Below are 21,254 nucleotides of genomic sequence, written 5' to 3'. Positions count from 1 at the left end.
ATGATTTTGATTTGCATATGTTGTCTTTTTCATGCAGAATTTAGAATTTTGAGTTTATTGGGGGCCTGGGAAAGGAAAAGTGAGCATGAAGAAAATATTCGGATGCAGAAATGTAAAAAACAGATTTGCAGGGGTGGCAACATGGGAGTGGAGAGGAGACCATGGGGCTGTCCAATAGTTGTGCTAAGCAAGGAACAACTCAACCTCCGGAGGTCTAGAATTCCACCTTTCTTTACTGTAAATATACCATGAAGTTTTAGATTTATCTGTGCAATTATGTGGGCTAGAGACATGCACATATATTGGGTTTCACATTAGAATGCAGCATAATCCTGTCCAGAGGCCCAGCTGTACTGTACCAGTACAAAGTGGGTAGTGATCTCCATCCTAGGGACTGCAGTATGTTAAATATTTAACTTACCTTCCACCATAAGTGGATCTTATGTTTGTTATCAGTTACCTAGTTAAAATGGTGTGCTGAGTTACAGATCGGCTGTCCTTGAGGCACAGTAAGGTCCCAATGGGATAACTTGGTCAACATTTTTGGATTTCAGCACTCTTTAAAAGGGATGCATACCAACAAAAATAAATGCTTGTAATCTGCATTCACCAGGAAATCAGATTCCAGTGTACATGAAAAATATTCATACAAAATATTTAAATATCCAACTAACCCCCACCTCCCAAATACTTAATGGTTCTCTTTTAACTGAAGTGGGGTGTGGGACCTGACAGGAAAGGAGCCATTTCTAACCCAAACTGCTATCAATTGCATTTAGTAATGACAAGGATGCATTGCAAAGTAAAATTCACGCAAACATTTCTGTTGATGTGCTGTCCACTATCATGTACACACCAGTAAGCATTATGTTTCCAGTTACTTAGAAATCAAGTGGTAGGTTTTCTATTATGTAAGTGAAGGCTGACAAACTCATCCTCACACTTCTGCTGTACCAAAAGATCCAAAAACCAAGCACCATTATACCCAGGTAACAGTCTTACTCAGAGGACACGTAAGAACATCTCTTACAGAACAGTTCTTCCATTTCTGAATAATATACAAATAAAAAAGTGAGAGTTTAATGAAACTCCAGGCTTCATAGACAAATGTTGAGTTATTGCAAATTAGTTGAAGGGAATCTTGACCAAGTGGTAGGTGCATTGGGCAGTTTTGTCATAGTGTAAGAAGCAACGCTGCAGTGAATGAAGCTTTCCAAATCCTAAAAGCAAAACCGAGAGAAGTTGCTGATCCTTTTCATATGTCATTTACTGATGAACAATACTACAAGAACAAATGGTTGATCGATATTATTAATAACAATAATAAAAATAGGCAAGGGTCTGAGAGGCACTGGGAATGGCTGCCAGTCTGGACAGACTGATGAAAAGTAGAAAATTCTAAACGGGAGTAGAGGAATTTCAACTCTAGGTGCTATTAGTGCACTTTTGTTGCCTGTCATTGTTTCACTCATGCCATCATCGAAAGAAAAACCAAATGACATAATATCAGGAATCCACATCATCTGGGCAGGAGATCGCTCACTACGAAGGTCAGTAGTAGCAGTTCCACTTCACTCCTGTCATAGGGCAGGAAACATGTTCCCATGGGCTTTGAATTCTTAAAAACACCATGCTCCACCTTCTCAGTTGCAAATATACAAGGTCTCTCGCTGACACACACTGCACTCGATAGTTTTGGTCATGTATAAAATGGAATTTTTAAATTTATGTACATGCTTAAGAGTGCAGTTTTGATCCTCTCTTCATTCAAAGTTATTCATTAATTAAACAACGCCAGTCTTCCCTCAAGCCTTAAGTCTGAAGTGGTCCATGTAAACAAAACACAGCTAAAACGAAGTATTTTGTCCTTGTCCTGGAATAGTTTCTATCGATATGCATGATTTCCTGAAAGTGTTGTGTTGGCTAGATGTAAAACAGGCAAGGGGTGAGCTTCTGTGTTAAAAACCCAGTGATCCAAAGGTAGGAGATCATCATTGGAGAACAGCAGATACAAATACCTGTCAAGGTAGAGAGAGAAAACAAGTTGGAATGAGCAACAGAAGGTTTGTCACCATGTCTGGTCTAAGCAAGATAACCTCAGAAAAATTATGGACTTTACAGTTTAAAGTATCACCTATTAAAGAAGTTGTAGCAGATCACTTAATCAATTGAAATTATATAAATTCTATAATTTGCATACAAACTGCAATAACTGTTCTGAAAGAGAAAATATTATTGCTTTAAATGAAGCAGGAATGTAATCAGAGCAGGTGCTATCATAAAAGAAACACTCCCCCATATCTCATAGGATGGAATGCTTCTAGGATGGTTCTCACCATCCATCTTTTTTTAAATAAGTACTTGCTTTTAAAAAAAATATCATGGTTATTTTAACTCTTCTGCTCAATTAACTGCATTTTATAATGGATCAAAATGTTTTTAATGGACTCATTGTCCAGTTTTTGTTCTAATACTTTTTAAAATAATGATCTCAACCTTATGATTTAGATTTTATCCACCAAAATTAATAACACTGCCATGATTGCCAGAAGTGTTCTCCTTGAAATAACGGGATTTTCACTGCATTTTCAAGACTGAAGTGTTATGAACTTAACGTGAACAAATTCCATTTGGCTGTAGTGAAATGCCAGCCTGGTGCTCATTAGCATTAGTGAAAAGTGTGGTGTTGGCCTGTAAGTCTCAAATGCACACCCATAAACTGAGTCCTTTTATTTTCAGACCTCTAAGAGACATTATCTGATAATATATGCCACCCGGGAAGTATTTATTTATTTATAAGACTCAAAGAACAAATTGTTGAGACCCAGCTCAGAGAGCCAAAATGATCTGAGTATTCAAGCAAGGGACACATTAGCTGTAGACTAAAATATTTCTCAGAATTCACTCAGAATAATGGCTTTCAAGTCATGATTATTTCCTAATCTCTGAAGTTAACACACTGGGGTAAACACATTACTCAATAATGCAGTTCTGCAGGTTTGTTTGTTTTTAATCCTATTAATGTGCCAAGGAACACTATAATCTTTAAATTTACAGTGCAATCCTAACCATGTCTACTCAGAAGTACATTGCTGTGAAATCAATGGGGCTTTCTCCAGGGTAAGTGGGCTAGGCAGGGCCGAAAGTAGGCAGACAAAGACCCAGTTTGTCACACACACCCCTCAACACATTTGTTTATAAAAGGCAGAAAAAGTAGTTTGAAACAGACTGGAGAAGAGATAGTCTCTCCAAATAGTAAAATTGACGCGGTGTGTATCTGGCTTTCAGCCTTCCAGGATATGGAAAAACATAAGTAGTCTTGGTGAGTAATTAAGTGCTGTACAGTACACAAGAGCCTCATTTATTGCCAATGGTAATCCTCCCCACATCTTTTTAAAAATGTCTACCACTATATTTCATAACTACTCCCCCTCTGCATATGGAAAAAAATCCACAAGGCCTTGCCACTTATTTATGTAAAATACACAACCATCTCAAAAATACTGCCTTGACGAAACACCATTTCCCCTTGGGTAACCATTAGCAGGGTAAATAGCATTTGTAATTTATTTTTTCATTGCACTAAAAAATAAAACAAATGCCATGCTAAATCATGATGTAGCAACATGATGTGAATACAAAGTTTGGAAGCTTTTACTTCAGTGCTTGATTAACCATGGTTTGTTATTCTGACCCAACCAAGCATTAATCAGCTGTGGTTAACGTTAATTATGGTTTGTCTGAGCCAAGCCAACCTTTAGTGTGATGTTTGAATCCAATCAGTAGAAAACAAAAACAAACTCCTGGTAAAACACACCTATAGCCTGACACTATAAAATATCCACCAGTAAACAGGATGTAAACATGTGTTACAGAAGACAACCTCTTAAAAAAGGGACTCAGAAAGTATTTAACATATAATAGTGTAAATGATAATTAGTAACAAGGCCAGTGTTGCAAACCTTCAGGATCACAGAAACAGTATGTACATTTGTCTTGTCACTAATTAATGCTTATTATTTTGATACCCTTTCTATTACATGTTAGGTACACCATGGTGGTCTCTGTGCTTACATCTTACGTTCTGGTGGGTGTACCTCTGCCATTCATCCCATCAACAGTTCATTTGTTGACTCCAATTGTTACATTTATTTAAAACATTTATATTACCAGTTCATCAAAACAGAGTCCGGTGTGGTTTCCAAAAAAAAAAAAAAAGCAATTTACCTAAGAAAACAATAATGAAATAGGCAACAATTCTATAAGCATTGAGTATCCTCTTAGAACCACCACAATTCCAATAAAGTTATCAAGAAGAAAAATCTGCTTACTTTAGTGTTTCAGCAAGGAAGAAGCTTTGCTGCACATCATCATATGTAGGGGCTGAAGAGTAGACATCCTTGACCCCAGAAAATCCACCACTCACTCTGCAGTACTTGTCAATGGCCTATATGGGGGGGGGGGACAGAATGAGTGTTCTACTAGACCAGGTATAGGCAAACTCTGGCCCTCCAGATGTTTGGGGCTACAATTCCCATCATCCCTGGCTAACAGGACCAGTGGTCAGGGATGATGGGAATTGTAGTCCCAAACATCTGGAGGGGCAGTTTGCCTATGCCTGTACTAGACACCTTTTCATTGCTGCATCTAGTTAACACATTCTGTTGCAAAACAGTGGAATCCTGCCTAACCATAAAGTGATGAAGACAGCAAGGGACAAACAAGACCTAACGCTGGGTATTCACAGTTACGACAAAAAAGATAACAATTTGGTAGCTGAGGGAGTTGTATGCGGGATAACAATATGTGAAATATTATAGTCAAAATGTCCATTAATCTGTTCTTGCAGGACATGAAAAATATGGAATTCCCAAACGCCTGTTAATTTTTTTGTAGAGGACTGTTTTTAAAATCAGCAACAACATAATAAGGTAAGCAGAAATGTTCACTGCAAGTTATGAGACGACTCTTGCTCCTCTAATTATTTCACTAGTACTTCATTTATGCTAGTACATTTGATTGTCCCACAATACTACTCAAAGCTCTGTTGCATAAAGCATGCAATGGGGGGCTACAGAGGGAGACTAAAGAAAAACAAATATTGATCTCATGTGCTGCCTTCTGTCTTCATTGTTTAGCATTTTTAAAAAACCAGCCAATAAAACAGCCATATGGTTGTTGACACTCTCCAAGAACTCTAATGCGTTCATGAGACAGGACCTGCCCTTACAGAAGCCATGCTGGTTCTGCTTCAACAAAGGTTGTTCTTCTATATGCTTGGATATAATACTGCTATTTGTCATTTCTCCTATATGTGCATTTATGTCTCCACTTGTGAAACAGACAACTATGCAGCAACACAATATTCATTACACTTCATCAGTAACAGTAAACATTTTGACTTCCACACAGAAAAGCATTCTGTTGTTACCTGTGCTGCCTCCCAGCCCCACTGCCTGTATTTCGGATCATGTGTGAATCGCCACATATACCAATACGTCTCTATCACCTCTGGTCTTAAAATATAGTATTTTTCATTTTGCCGTACTGCTACTGCCTCCACACCACCATCAAATTTGAAAGCTTCGGGACCCAGTTTTAATGCTGCAGAGGAAAGAGGCGGAGGGGGAGAAACATTTAATGGTTTAATTATATATGGAAATTGGCAAAAATGACAAGAGAAAATTAGGAGACAGCCTAACCAAAAGTTCCAAGAGGAATGGGAAATTTATAGAGATTACTTTAAAAAAAAAGTGCCCCCAAGTCAAAACCTGGATTTTCTTTGATTAATTTTCACAAACCATAATATGGATTATAAGTATAGTATGTGGAAAACAGCAGAAATGATGAAATGATAAAAGAAGCAGTTTAACAAATAGATAAAACAGACCTGCTTTGAGGAAGATGGAAGTCTGTCAGAGAAGAAAAGGAATTAGGAATAAAGAATATGGTGACATAATTCCATGTGTAAGAACTTGCGGATTTATGGTTGTATGTATGTTTCTTGGGATTTTTTGTTGTTATTATTTTGATTACTTTATTATATGTGTTTAGCAAGTAAGAAACGTAAGAAAAAGCATGAATAATAACTTTTAATGGAAATTCTATATCAAATATGCTAATAACATACATTACTCTATGTTTGTTTTTAATGCTCACAAGTACTTTGTGCTTACTAGCACTTGGAACAGTTCTTACAAATTTTTTTTTTTTTTTTTATAAGATTTTATTATTTTCTATTAAAACAAAGGGAGAACATAACATAAACAACAACATTCACAATATAAAAATACAAAATACAATACATAAACACAATACAAAAACATAATCAAACAATCACAATAAAAAGAAACATATACAAACCTTTAAACTAACATTTATCCTCTTACTTTTCTTGTTACAATCTTCTCTATTTTGAGGGACTTCCCCCATTCCCTCCACTGTCTTCAAAATCATATATATCTTCAAGGTAGCTTTGTATCTTGTTCTATTCACATTAACTCAATTTTTAATACACTTTACTTTGCTTAATCATATCTTAACTTTAACACCAAATCTTAACACAATTCCTAACAATTAAATTTTCCACACAAAAATATCTTACCAACAATTTTATCTAACATATATCTACTAAAGCCGCTATTCTATTTAATTCTGCTCAGATATTCAATTTTACTGTTTTGACTAAATAATCCTTAAATTTCTTCCAATCCCTTGACACCTTCTCCTCCCTCTGGTCCCGGATTCTGGCGGTCAGCTCTGCGAGTTCCATATATTCCATCATCTTCATCTGCCATTCTTCCACCGTTGGTATCTCTTCACCTTTCCATGTTCTTGCCAATAAGATTCTAGCTGCTGTTGTGGCATACATAAAAAACACTCTATCCTGACTGGGTATCTCTTCATTGGTTATGCTCAGGAGAAATGCCTCTGGTTTCTTACAAAAGGTAACCTTCATTACCTTCTTGAGTTCGTTATAAATCTTATCCCAGAAAGCATTTACCGCTGGGCACAACCACCACATATGAAAAAAGGTACCTTTCGCATGTTTACATTTCCAACATACATCTGACATTTTGGTATTCATCCTGGCTATCTTAACTGGTGTCAAATACCATCTATAAACCATTTTCATTATGTTTTCTCTTAAACTATGACAAGCAGTAAATTTAATACCTTTTTGCCACAATCCCTCCCAGTCATCCATCATAATATTGTGTCCTATATCTTTCGCCCAATTTATCATTGACGATTTAACCAATTCATCTTTCGTATGCCACTCTAGCAAAAGATTATACATTTTGGAAAGGTTTTTAAAGTTCGATTCTATCAGTTCTGTTTCCAGTTTTGATTTTTCTACTTGAAAACCAACTTTTTTGTCCATTTTGAATGTTTCATATACCTGATGATAATGCAGCCAGTCGGGGACCTGACTTTTCACTTGATCGTAGCTTTTTAGCTTAAAAGAGTCCCCTTCCTGCTGCAATATGTCCATATATCTTAACCAATTTGCAGACATGTTCGGTCTCTTGTAGGCCTTGGCCTCCACTGGAGAGATCCATCTAGGGGTCTTTCTCTCTAACAAGTCTTTATATCTAGACCAAACCTGGTATAAGGATTTTCTAACTATATGAGACTTAAAAGTTCTGTGGATCTTAGCCTTGTCGTACCAAAGGTATGCATGCCAACCGAACATATTATCATACCCTTCCAAGTCCAATACATCAACATTCTCTAGTTTAAACCAGTCCTTTAACCAGCAAAAGGCCGCTGCTTCGAAGTAAAGTCTTAAGTCCGGCAGGGCAAAGCCTCCTCTCTCTTTAGAGTCTGTTAAGATCTTAAACTTAATTCTTGGCTTTTTGCCCTGCCATATGAACTTTGATAAGTCCTTTTGCCATTTCTTAAAGCAATCCAGTTTGTCCAAAATTGGTATGGCTTGGAATAAAAACAGCATCCTTGGTAGGACATTCATTTTTATCACGGCAATTCTTCCCATTAACGACAGTTTCAATCTTGTCCATATTTCCATGTCTTTCTTTATTTCCATCCACAGTTTTTCGTAATTGTCCTTATACAGGTTCAAATTCTTGGTTGTGAGGTTGATACCTAGATATTTTACTGTTTTGACAAAATTGAGGCCAGTGCCTTCCTGTATTCTTTGAATTTGTTCTGCACTCATATTTTTTCCTAAAACTTTGGTTTTCTGCTTGTTTAACTTGAAACCAGCTACAAGTCCAAATTGTTCGATTATTCCCAAAGCTCTGGGGACACTGCTTTCCGGTTCTTGCAGGGATAACATCAAATCGTCTGCGAAGGCGCGTAGTTTGTATTCCTTCTCTCCCACACGAATTCCTTTTATCTGTTTGTCCTTTCGTATCATATTTAGGAGGACTTCCAGGACCGTAATGAAAAGTAAAGGGGAGATAGGGCACCCTTGTCTTGTTCCCTTTTCAACTTCAAACTCCTCCGATATCACACTGTTTACTATTACTTTAGCTCTTTGCTCTGTATAGATGGCATTAATGCCATTCAAAAATTTTTGACCAACTCCCATCCTTTCCAAATTCTTTTTCATAAATGTCCAAGAGACTTTATCAAATGCTTTCTCTGCATCAACAAACAATAGTGCCGCATCTGTATTTATGTTTCTCTCCAGTTTTTCTAAAATGTCCACAATAATTCTCGTGTTATTACTAATTTGTCTTCCTGGCAAGAAACCTGCTTGGTCTCTATGTATATAGTCTTTCAACACTCTTTTCAGCCTTGTAGCCAATATATTTGCAAAAATTTTATAATCCACATTCAAAAGGGATATTGGGCGATAGTTTTTCATTTGAGTCTTATCAGTATCTGGTTTTGGAATCAGTGTGATAAAGGCTTCCTTCCACGTCTCTGGTGCCCTATCTCCTTCTAGTATCTTGTTGCATACTTCTCTTAGTGGCTGCGATAGCCAGTCTTTCAATGTCTTATAATATTTTGCTGTTAAACCGTCCGGTCCTGGAGCCTTCCCCAATTGCATGTTATTTATTGCATCTTCTATCTCCTGTGTCGTTATTGGGTGGTTGAGAGTAACTAGTTTTTCCTCTGGGACCTTTTGCAATCCATTCTTTTCCAGAAATCGGTCAATTTCTGCTTCATCTATCTTCTCCTCCTTGTACAGTTGCTTGTAGAATCTTTGAAAACACCATCTGATTTCCTCAGGTTTCTCCACGTTTTTTCCGTTTACTACCAAGGTATTGATGACATTTACCTTTTGTCTTTTCTTCAATTGCCAAGCTAGTAATTTTCCACATTTATTAGCCGATTCAAATGTTCTTTGCTTCATCATTTTCACTTTCCATTCGATGTCCTGATTCATTATATTAGCATATTGGGATTGCAAGTATTTAATTTCTTTTTGGATTTTGACACATCTGGGATGTCCTCTTAATTCTTTTTCCTTTTCTTTGATTGATTTCAACAATCTCTCCATCTCTGCATTTTGTTGTCTCTTCTTTTTTGCTTTTTCACTAATGAGAAATCCTCTCATTACAGCTTTACTTGCATCCCAAGCAATTCTTTTCTCCACTTCGGAGCTCCAATTTATCTGAAAATATTCTTTCATCTTTTTCGCCGCTCTTTCCACTAGCTTGGTGTCTCTCATCAAAGCGTCATCCATTCTCCATCTAAAAGAGTCCTTGGAAATCATTTTTAAATTTAACTGTACAGGGTTATGGTCTGAAAGAGTTTTAGGGCCAATTTCTGCCTTTTGTATTTTTGGAGCCAATTCATTCGAAATCCAAATATAATCTATCCTCGACCATGACTGCTGAGGTTCGCTGAAGTATGTTGCCTCTGTATCTGTGGGATTTTTTAATCTCCAAGAGTCCACCAAATTCAGATTATCCACCATTTCAAAAAAAGTCTTTGGGAGTTTCCCATCGTTCGTTAATTTAGTTCTTTGAGATCTGTCCATTAATGTGGAAACTGCACCATTAAAATCTCCAAGGCAAACTAATTTATAATCCAAATAATCCAACAGCAAATCATGTATTTTCTTATAAAAAATTGACTTTCCATCATTTGGTGCATAAAGTCCCAGAATCAAGAATTTTTCGCCTTGTATGTTAATTTCAATTGCGATGTATCTCCCTTCTTCATCTTTAAAAAGCTGTCTTGGGCTATATTTCTCCTTTGCGTATATCACTACTCCTCTCTTCTTGGCCTTATCCGATGATATAAACTCTTGGCCTAATTTTTTGTTCTGTAGTAATCTTCTGTGACGTCGGGCTATGTGGGTTTCCTGTAAGCATATTATATCCAAATTCTTCTTTTCTATGCTGTAAAACACTCTGCGTCTCTTTGGTCTCTGATTCAATCCCCGGACATTCCATGTCATTAACTTGAGCGCCATTTTCCTTTCTCTAGTCTTCTCCTCCAGTTGCTTCTCCTTTCTTATCTTCCTCTGGATCCTTGCCTGGGCTGGGTAGGCTTGGTGGTGGTCCCGGCGGTGGTGGAAATACCTCTGGAAACCTGTAGAATTGTGCTGGGTCGAGTGGTGTGCCTTTAAATTGTTCCAGGTGCTTGTCCAAAAACTTCTGCTTCTCCGCCAGGGACCTTATTCTTATCTTTTTTCCTTCAAACGTAAATGCCAGGCCTTCTGGAAATTCCCAACTGAAGGGGATTTTCCTTTTTCTAAGCTCAGTTGCCAAATCGTTGTAGGGAACTCTTTTGTCAAGGAAAAATCTGGGGATATCCTTATAAAAAATTACTTTATTCTGCTCAACCACCAGGTTGTTTCTATAATGCAAGTCCAGAAAGTAGTCTCTGTCGTGTCGATCGTGTAACACAATCAAACAGTCACTGACTGTTTTGCTGCTTTTCTTTCCTCTGGAGCCTCTTGGACCAAATCTGAAGGCCTTCACTATGCGTGCTGAGACGTTGATTTCTTCTATCTCCCAAAATCCTGAGAATAACTTCACTATGTAGTCTTTTAGGTCTTCCCCTTCCAGTTCTGGAAGATTTCTTAGGCGAATGTTGCCCTCTCTTTGATGTAGTTGCAGAAACGCGAGGGACTCTTCAACAGACCTCTGTCGTGATCCAATACTCTCTATCTGTTCCAAATCTAGATTATCCAATTTTTCCTCCACCTTTTTTATTTTTTCCTTGACCACTTTAATTTCCTCTGAGTCCTTTTTCAAGGTGGTCACCTCTTGCCCAATCCTATTAATCTCTTCTCTGTTCTTCCTTACGTTCTCCTCAATTTGTCCAATGGATTTCTCTAGGGTCTGCGTAGAATTTTTAATGTCAGCTTTTATATCAGCTTGTAATTTTTCTATTGCTGAATTCACTGCTGTATTTCCTGATGAAACTTGATCTTGTGTTTGCTTCAACCCGTCAGTCACGCTTTTCAATCCTGCTGCAATTTCTGCAACACTAACAACTAATTTCTCCATTTGTTCCTGTAGAGTTAGGGAAACAGAGCCTTTTCTTTTTTCAGAGCCAGTTCCTTTTGATCTAAGTTCCATTCCTTGTGGGCTCTGTAACTGTAATCTCAAGGTCACTCCAGTTTCTGTAGTAACAATCTCAGACATTCACAGCAGAAGGCCAACAGTCCCAAAAGTAAACACCAGGTGGCCAGCAGCTCAGTCCTGAGAACAAAGAGGCTGCTGAGCCAGGAGCCCACACCAGTCCCGAAAATCCAACTTTTAGGCAAAGAGTTTTAATTTTCCAGAATATAAGTTCCTTAAAGCCAAGAAGGGCCCATTTTCGTGTAGCCCAAGTCAGTCACAGTTCCTAACTTGCAGTGTTACCACCAAAGTCCACAAAGTAACTTGTATCTGGTTACAAAAAAGTCAGAATGTCTCCACTGGTAAACAGTCACTGAAACACCAACAAAGGAAAAAAAAATGGCAACAATGTATCACAGCCCGCTACTGACCCGGAATCCTAATCCAGAGGGTGAGGGGCATCTTCTTTTGCCATATCAACTGTTTTTAAGTCTTAAAACATCCTTTAAACAACTTTTAATCAACTTTTAAAAAGTTCGCAAAACTTTTCCGTTAGTCGCGGCTTTGATCTTTTAGCGCTACCAAGCTCGCGCAAACAGTTTAAAGGGAACAGGCTTCCTTTTGCAGTTCCTCTGCAAGCAGTGCTCTTAAAACTTGTAAAAATAATCCAATTCTTTAACTTACAGAGTTTCTTTGGAAATTTCTATGCAGGAAGTGCCGGGTGCTCGAGTCTGGCGGGATCGCTGCTTTGATCCTCCGCAGGCAGACGCTTCTTCAGTCCCGTGCCGGCGCTCCGCTCGCCCGATTTTCCCCCTTACGAGGGTCAATCGGGAACGGAGACGGCACGTCTGGGACCCACGAAGCTCAGGTCCACGGGACGCTCTTCCCGTGGCTTTAAGGGACCCGTGGCGCAGGCACAGAAGTCCCTAAAGCCTGGCGGAGGACGGAGCCGTCGGACTCCCGTCCGCCATTGACCGGCACCTAACCGGAAGTCCCAGTTCTTACAAATTTGTCCAGGACTTTTGTAGCATGAGAACACCCTAAAACCCACTGAAAGAATAATGAATGTGCACATCGTTGTATAATTAATACTGAATACATTGAACAACTATATGATTCTGTCAGGGAAGTGTCCCCGGTGCAGCGCAAGGTGGTGGAAGGGCTCTCAGGATGCTACAGAGAGCCCCGGTCCCACCTGACCAGCAGCACCTCCTCTGGCAGCCGAGAGAGCAGCAAGGCTTCCAGCGGGGATGGGCATGAGTTTCAGGGAATGGAGCGTAGCGGCTCTGAGGATGCTGGAAAAACCCTGCACTCCCCTAGTCCAAGGGGCAATGAAAGAGACATGCAGCTTCCGTAGCCCCAAAGGCGTCGAGGGGTGAAACGAAAGGATGGGAGGCGGGGTTTTCGTATACCGAAGCTCTTTTGTTGGGGTCAGAACCGGAAGGGGCCATTCCCGGATTCTGCCGACGCTTGATACAGACATGACATTATTAGCTCTGTGCTGTACATGGTTTGCACAATAAACCTATTAAAGGAAAACTCAGAGTTTTGCCTGCTTACTCATGAGCAACTAACTGAGGACCTTACAAATTCCTTTACTAAGAATACAGAATTCACTACTCAAGAAGCTTGTTTTAAACCTGGTGTAAAAGGAAATTTGAGGTTACTGCAAAATTATGAAACTGACATCTATAGCTCTTAAACTGAATCATGAAATCTACTAAGTAGATCAAGTTATTAAAGGCTGCTTCTCATAGAGATAACTATGGCAAAAACATATTTTATTTCTGAGGATAAATGGCAGTGTTATGTACTGTAATTATGAGCAAGTCATAACAAGTGTTAAGACTCCAGGAGATGCAGGATTCATTTTTTCCTAGGCATGGTAAATGCAAAACACAATTTTGGATAATCTAGATTTTGCTACTAGCTTCAATAAAAATACAGTTAAAATGAACTCAAATATAGATAATTTCTCAACTTACAAAGATGCATAGTGTTGTAAGAATTTTAAGGTCTTATATATATAATTGTTCATAAGTGTACCAAGCAAACACGCACATGAATGTATAGGCCACATGCAGACAGTGCAGACAGTCCTAACCATAGCTGTCAAGTTTCGGATTTGAAAATAAGGGATCAGCAGCCTCACCTATCCTGGGGACAGTCACATGGCTATGGTGGGCGGAGCCAGAAGCAAAAGTGGGCGGCACTGGTGTGAACGCGCACAGTAGGCTTACTGTATTTTGGAAACGCTGCCCGTGGGCTACGACGCCTGTAAGCGTGGGAAATGGCTCCCACTTGCTTTGAGGCTGCAAGGAGGCGAGGTCTTCCCAGTCCCTGGCCAGCAGGGGGTGGGAGAGGAGCTGCTTCCTTTGAAAAAACAGGAAATTAAAGGGATATAAAATATAAGGGATAGCAGTGGGAAACTGCTTGAAATAAGGGAGATTCCCGGGGAAAACGGGATACTTGACAACACTGGTCCTAACACCATTTTGACTCCTGACACCATTTTTGACTCCCAAACTGACAAAATGTTTCCCTGCAAGGAGGAAGGGGGTGAGGGAACTTTCCCATTGTCCCAGGAATTAAAAGTGATTACCATCTCAAAGGAATGGCCAGGCTACCCAGGAAAGGCAATCAGATAAGACATTATCATATAAACTGGCAGGCAGGAGCAAAATAATGCTCTTAGATTTCTGCTGTAGACCACCTTTTTCTGTGATGTAGCTATGATGTATTTGGGAGGTGGTCCTGGGTTACACCCCTTCTGTGACGTTTGCATGATGTTTCTGGGGGTGGTCTTGAACGGTAGCATGGGCAATTTCAAATTTCTATATAAGGGGAGGTGCTCCTTTGTTCTAGGTCTTTCCCCTACTCTCCTGTGTGTGGGGCAAACACCCTGTTGCAACAGCCTTAATAAAGATCAAGCTTACTAGCTGCTTTGCTTCTCAGTATTCTCTGGTTGGCCTCTGTTATTTACTCCTACCGATGGAGAACCTGCAAAGGACTCTACGAGGGCTCTTGTGTACCCCATAAGGAAATAAGGAAAGATTTTTGTTTATTACAATGGCATATAGTTTTATATCATCCAGTTAAATTGTTTGAAGCTAACAGTAAGAATACTCCTACTGGTTTGCACTGTTACCGGATTTTATTGTGTAATTTAATAACCTCCTTTTCTAGCTTTCACACAATTCATGACTACTAAGAACTGATGGTGCTTTTATGCAGCTTTCTCTCTTGGCAAAACAAAGTTTAAATGCACACATCATTAAATGCACATTCACCAGTCAAACTCAAAGAGCATGAGCTAAAAATAATAATCTCTTACACAGTATATTTTCTCCCCATTTTCATGTACTTTCAAAATTGCTCCAAATTCAGCCACATTACCATTAGTAAGTATTAAGGGAAAAAGCCCCCCAGAACTTAACACAGGAAAGGATACCTACTTGTCCTGTCATATGATTCATGGCACGTATGTGCAATTTCTGCTCCAAGCTGTAGGTAGTGTCCAGCCTTATCATCTCGGGAACCATCTGCTCCAAGAGCAAACAATCCTCCAGCAAAGCATGTGAGATGGCCCATTTTTCTCTCAAGGTGCCCATTCTTCCACTCCCCAATAAAAGTTAGGCCTCCATTGGACTTTCTAATAAGATGCTTTTCTATGGCCTGTAAGAACAAACAGAAAAGCTTTAGTTATTTCGAATAGTTAATATATTCACTATCACAAGTGCATCCTTTATGCTTTGTGCATACACACACACACCATATTTTTCGCTCCATAAAATGCACCTTTTCCCTCCTAAAAAGGAAGGGGAAAGGTCTGTGCGCCCTATGGAGCCAAGGCACTGACAACAGCAGGATCCCTCCTGTCACGGAGACAAGCCTGGATCGGGAAGGGAGTGTGGGGGGAGGAACAGTGAGGGAAACGGCCTATCGAGAACCGGCCCCATTAATCTCCACAGATACGTCCGATGACGACAACCCTTTCTTAGAACTATCGCCAGAAGAAAGGGGGGGTGCGGATGTCAGTAATAAACAGGGGGGGGAAAGCAAAAGAGAGCGGAAGAAGTTTTCTCGTCACTTCCGGAACACCCGGAGATTATTGTGTTGGAAAAAGCGGGAACCGGAAGGAAGTAGTTGAGATGTTTGTAACCAAAGTACGCAGACACGCTTTGTAGCTCTGTAAATAATTAGTGCAATAAAATGCTTTGAAAACCGAGAAACCTTCCGGCTGATGCCTCATAGCAGCTCCAAAGGCAAGGTTGCCATGACACCTCCAGTGGAGGGATGCCTCTGCCGCTGGAGCCATGGCTCCCAGCAGCGTGGGAGGGAGGGACAGCCCGAAATCGGGCTGCTCTGCCCTCCCCCACCGCCGCAGACACCTCTCCCCCCCCCCACGCCGCCAGCGCGCTCTGCTTACAAAGCGGAGCGTGCTGGTGGCCGCTTCGGAGGCGGCATGGGGGGGGGGGAGAGGAAGAGCCGCCCCCATGCCACCAGTATGCTCGCTACCGGGCTCCCCCACCCCCTTCGCTAGGCTTCCCCAACCTAGCACCCTCCAGATGTTGTTGAACTCCAACTCCCATCAGCCCCAACCAGTATGGTAAATGGTCAGCTAGTATGGCCAATGGTTAGCCATGATAGGAGCTGTAGTCCATAAGGCTATTCTATTTGACTAGGTCATTCTGACTCCCTCAGCCTAGCAGTGCAACACTTGGGGTCCTAAATCATGCTATCTAAACACAATTAAAGAATGCAGATTGGGCTGTAATCCTATCCTTCCCCCTCCTTACTTTGGAGTAAGCTCCACTGACTTCAGTAGAACTTAACTCTGAGTAGACATAGTTAAGATTGTGCTGTCAGTCATTAAATTCACAAATACTGCCATGAGCCCTTTGCACATCACATGGGATTTGGAGTAGCATACAAGCTGCTGTAAGACAAACTCCAACTTACAATAATAGAATCACAGAACTGTAGAGTTAGAGGGGAATCTCAACTAGATCATACATGACAGGTGACCATTCAACCTCTGCTTTAAAAATTTCCTGATTTCTTACTTAAGGGAAATTAAACAAATCAGGATTATTGGACATTTTCTGGGAAGAGTGCAAATCCATATGCAGAGAGAGAGAGAGAGAGAGAGAGAGAGAGAGAGAACTTTCCATCGCTATTTACAAGACCACTGATTTTTACACGCACAAAAAGCAACACAGACCAGTGGGTGGTATTCTCTCTTTTAAAAGCAAGTATATTCATGAAAACTACTTAGAATTTAAAGGTAGGGTACCAGAATCAGGAATTTAACTAAGAAAAGGTAACCTATTTGAGCAAGGGGTTGATTGAAAATCTTGGCTCAAGAACAGTTCCCTGCTCACAAAATTTATAAAACTCTAAACTGGGAGGGCATTTCCATGTGGATGTTGAAGTTCTGGAAGCAGGTCTGTGTTTTACTTATAATGTAAAGGTGGGGGCAGATTCTGCCAGTAGTGGGTTGTTGTTTTTAATTAGTCATAGTAGAAGGAAGCAGTGCTCAGTAAAGGCTGGCGTTTCCTTCTGTCAACTTTTAATGCTAATATTGGCAAGTGACACTTTTCAGAGGTTTTCAATTCAACAGCTACTCTGACACTGCAGTGATGGTAGGAATCTAAAAAACTGCAATATTTTGCTCACGTGCAACATGTAGAGGACAAGCCCAGGAAGTCTGATCCAGAATGTCAGCCAGTATTTGTTCAGTTACAATACTGCTGAAACAAAATCCAGTTCTTAAGTTTTCACAGCATTTACACAGTTGTGTAAATATGGTGCTTACTGCAAGTCTGCACAACTTCTAGTCTACCATATGCAGAATTCTGGCTACATCTCAGCAGCCAAGTGCGGCCTACAAGAGCTTAATAAACCTGCTTTTGTTGCCTGCCTGAGTCTGCAAAAACAGGTTTGAGTGGTACGGTGGGTTAGGGTTATCAAACACCTGTTAGTCCACAACATGCAGCTGTGTTAAAAATGGGGAGCTCCACAGTTTTATAACACCAGCTTCAGAACTAAATCAAGATGGTATATCTGTACATATTGCATATCTTGCTGCCCTAAAACAAGTTAGAAACAAAATAATCCTTTGCATTTTAAGGGGAGAAACATTTTTTAAATTGACATTCTCATTGTATATGTGGGGAAGGGGGGAAATCAATGCACTATAATCACCTCAATAGCATCATCATACATTTTCCTTGCCTCCATGTCCATCTTATCTGACATCAACCATGCTTTCAGCAAGTACTCGTAGAAACTGTCTCCCAATCCACCCATGGAAGTGTGATCTGCAACGAAGAAGGATAAAGAGGGTAAAATTTGGTGTGCACATTACTACCTAGATCTGCCAGGGCAAACTGCATAGAGCTAAGTCCAATATTACTTATAGTCAAAATAGATTCAGTGAAATTAATGAACATTACGGATTTTGTAAAATCTAGCTGGAAATAACCCTTAAGTCTGGAAAAGCAACTGTTTTAAAAATCGTCTCCATCAATCTGTGGTTTAAGAATTTGGGATACTAAAAAAAACTTATTTTGCATCATAATTCACCACTGACATGGAAAATGCATTCCTTTTCCCCTCACTGATTAGCTTTGCAACGTTTTGGGTTTTTGACACAAGAACTTAAATGCCTAATCCCAGACCCATGATCGAACACACAATTACATATTGGGAAACCTGAGAAGCATTTCACATAATGTGCCAATCACAGAACAGCAAAGTGGGCTTTTCATTTCATTCCATATTAAAATTATATTAGTTGACTGTTCCAATTCAATTTACATAGTAAGGCTGAGTGGAGCGGGCAGCGAAGCTGCCTTAGACCTTGGATTCCAGTCAGAAAACACAGTATTGGACAAGTGGATCAATAATCTGACTCAGTGTATATGCAAACTGGCTCTTAGCTTATCTACTTGGCCACAATATCTGTGCTGAAAGCTCTCCAGGACTGTGGTCATGTTACTGCTTAATGTTCCCTCTTGAGTAAGTTAAGATAACTAATCTTTTCTGATCTCTTCAGAGGTTTGTATGCTGGGGACAGCAGCATAAAGCTGGTCTCTTTTCAAGCCAACTTTTGCCATCAAGGAAATCTTTAAAAACCTTAAGACTTTTTAAAGTGAACTAAGCCATCAGACTGACAGATTTAAAGAAAGTAACAACCCCCACATGCAGAACAGGTACCCAGTGCTTTTTTTCTGGGTGGGACAACTCACCACAAAGTAAGTAAGTTAGTTAGTTAGTTAGTTAGTTAGTTAGTTAGTTAGTTTATCGCAGACCCAGTTGCAGTGCCACCATGACCCCACTCCCCTGGGGCAGTGGCTAAATGTAATATGTGATTAATACACTCAAGCCGACAATGATCTGTGTTAGAAATGGACATAACTTTACTGATTACAAATATAGGTGGATTTTTGGCTCAGGCATTGGGTGTTTTTATCTGTTCCAGCTTCCCCAGACAAAAAAAAGCATTTAATTTAAAAAGAGTAAGGGAACTCAGTTTCCCTGAGTTTCTGCTCCAAAAAAAAAAAAAAAACCCTGCATGTACCTCATAGCAAAATAAAAGTAAGTTGCTTACCGGTGACTGGTTTTTTCAGGTGGTTATCTGTGCAGTCACACATATGGGTTCTGTCCTTGCACTGACCTATGTTCAGAATTTTCTAGAGTTCAACAGACATTCTGGCAGGAAACCCACTCCCATCCTCAGTGCACATGCTCAAGGAGCCTGGCTTGCACTTTCCTGCTCAGTTACTTTTGGACCACTGCAGCATCCACAGTGTATATAAGGAAGTGCAGAACAAGAGCAGGAGAGCAGCAGCAACTAGAGTGCAGGAGGAGGTAGGCTATCTGACTGCACAGATGACCAAGGAACTGGAGTCACAGTTAAGCAACCTGCAATCTTCAGCTGCAGGTATGAAATCGAGAAATACACTCCACACATATAAACAAATGAACTCAAGTCCACAAAAGCATATGCCATGATACCATGTGTTAAAGGCACCACAAGACACTTTGTTGTAATCCAGCTGCCCCTCTGGAAAGAAGTAAGTAAACCAGTTTTTCCTCTTTGTGATTTCTATGCAGTCTCACAAATGGTTAAACAGCAGGCTGACTTACCCAGAGGCATGGCAGGTGCATTAAAAAAAAATCACAGTGCTCAGCACAGTTCATCCCAAAATACTGACAGGAAAGGCTGAGGTTATTTTGGGGGGGGGGTGTCTCACATCTTGGCAATTGTTTAGACCATGGGTTGGCAAACTCCGGCCCAATCGCCTTCTAAATCTGGCCCACAGATGGTCCGGGAATCAGCGTGTTTTTACATGAGTAGAATGTGTCCTTTTATTTAAAATGCATCTCTGGGTTATTTGTGGGGTCTGCCTGGTGTTTTTACATGAGCAGAATGTGTGCTTTTATTTAAAATGCATCTCTGGGTTATTTATTGGGCATAGGAATTTTTTCTCCCCGCCCCCCCCCCAAATATAGTCCGGCCCCCCACAAGGTCTGAGGGACAGTGGACTGGCCCCCTGCTGAAAAAGTTTGCTGACCACTGGTTTAGACTCACTTGTAAGGACATTGTTTGCAGCACATCAGATGTTCAAGCCACTGTATGGTATCAAACCAAAGTTAAAGAAAATTTCAGAGGATGCAGCAAGGCTGTAGACTCCTTGCCCTCTACTTCCATGCATGTTTTAGAAATTCCTTTGGGAAACTAAGAACTACTAAAATTTAGTTAATGGACTTGCTGCTGGGATCCGATACTTTGAAGCAGCTGATTCTGATTGTGAAACTACCTACATAAACTAATAAATGAAGCTTGCATTGTGCAGCATAGATACATAATCCTGGAAGTTACTGAAGTCAAACTCCCCAAATCAAAGCTTGATGCAATTGTGCAATGAAAGAGGCAGAACTATTATTACTATTAGCCAGGACATGATACAGGAAACCAGAACATGAAAGAGGAGGATGGAGCATGCGAATATGAAGCTTCTTTCCAAAGGCTAAACCATGGTCAGGGCTGTGATGTCTGAAATGGGTCTCAGAATGTGCCTATGTGTGAATGAGCACTTATATGTGTGCGTGTATAGATAGATAGATAGCTAGATAAAGGTAAAGGGACCCCTGACCGTTAGGTCCAGTTGCGGACAACTCGGGGGTTGCGGCGCTCCTCTCGCTTTAGTGGCTGAGGGAGCCGGCGTACAGCTTCTGGGTCATGTGGCCAGCATGACTAAGCCGCTTCTGGCAAACCAGAGCAGCGCATGGAAACGCCGTTTACCTTCCTGCCAGAGTGGTACCTATTTATCTACTTGCACTTTGACATGCTTTCGAACTGCTAGGTTGGCAGGAGCAGGGACAGAGCAACGGGAGCACACCCCGTTGTGGGGATTTGAACCACCGACCTTCTGATCGGCAAGCCCTAGGCTCTGTGGTTTAGACCACAGCGCCACCCGTGTCATAGATAGATAGATAGATAGATAGATAGATAGATAGATAGATAGAATCTAATTTGACATAAATGTGGAGGAAGTACTCACGCTGCCCCCAGCGCCCAGTCCTTGGATTCAAGTAGTTTGGATAAAGCCCATTAGGGCGGTCCATTTTTTGAAGTAGCTTACGAATATGCATGACCTAAATGGGGGGGGGGGAATCATAACCACAGCTTAGTCTCAATACAGAATGTAAATCAGATCCTTTTCCTCCATCAATTAAACAAGTTTAAATTGGTAT

General features: G+C 40.4%; 1 protein-coding gene across 2 annotated transcripts in view; it reads right to left on the bottom strand.

The window, feature by feature from the left end:
* Window positions 1-1,249: 1,249 nt before the first annotated feature.
* MAN1A2 (mannosidase alpha class 1A member 2) overlaps window positions 1,250-21,254 on the bottom strand; it is a 44,541-nt gene continuing 24,536 nt past the window's right edge. The window contains exons 8-13 of one of the 2 annotated variants that reach the window (XM_033173866.1): window positions 21,062-21,155; window positions 17,697-17,812; window positions 14,945-15,164; window positions 5,510-5,604; window positions 4,332-4,447; window positions 1,250-2,018 (exon numbers count right to left, since the gene is read on the bottom strand). In XM_033173866.1, the coding sequence (XP_033029757.1) occupies window positions 1,886-2,018; window positions 4,332-4,447; window positions 5,510-5,604; window positions 14,945-15,164; window positions 17,697-17,812; window positions 21,062-21,155 (774 nt within the window). In that variant the 3' untranslated portion in view covers window positions 1,250-1,885. Of the gene's footprint in view, window positions 2,019-4,331; window positions 4,448-5,431; window positions 5,605-14,944; window positions 15,165-17,696; window positions 17,813-21,061; window positions 21,156-21,254 lie in introns of both variants that reach the window. The other variant, XM_033173865.1, reaches the window with a different exon arrangement.

Source organism: Lacerta agilis, chromosome 16 (assembly GCF_009819535.1).
Source record: "Lacerta agilis isolate rLacAgi1 chromosome 16, rLacAgi1.pri, whole genome shotgun sequence".
NCBI classification, from domain to species: Eukaryota; Metazoa; Chordata; class Lepidosauria; order Squamata; family Lacertidae; genus Lacerta; species Lacerta agilis.
The sequence above is the reverse complement of the archived record's forward strand: the minus strand, read 5'-3'. Positions and strand labels throughout refer to the sequence as shown.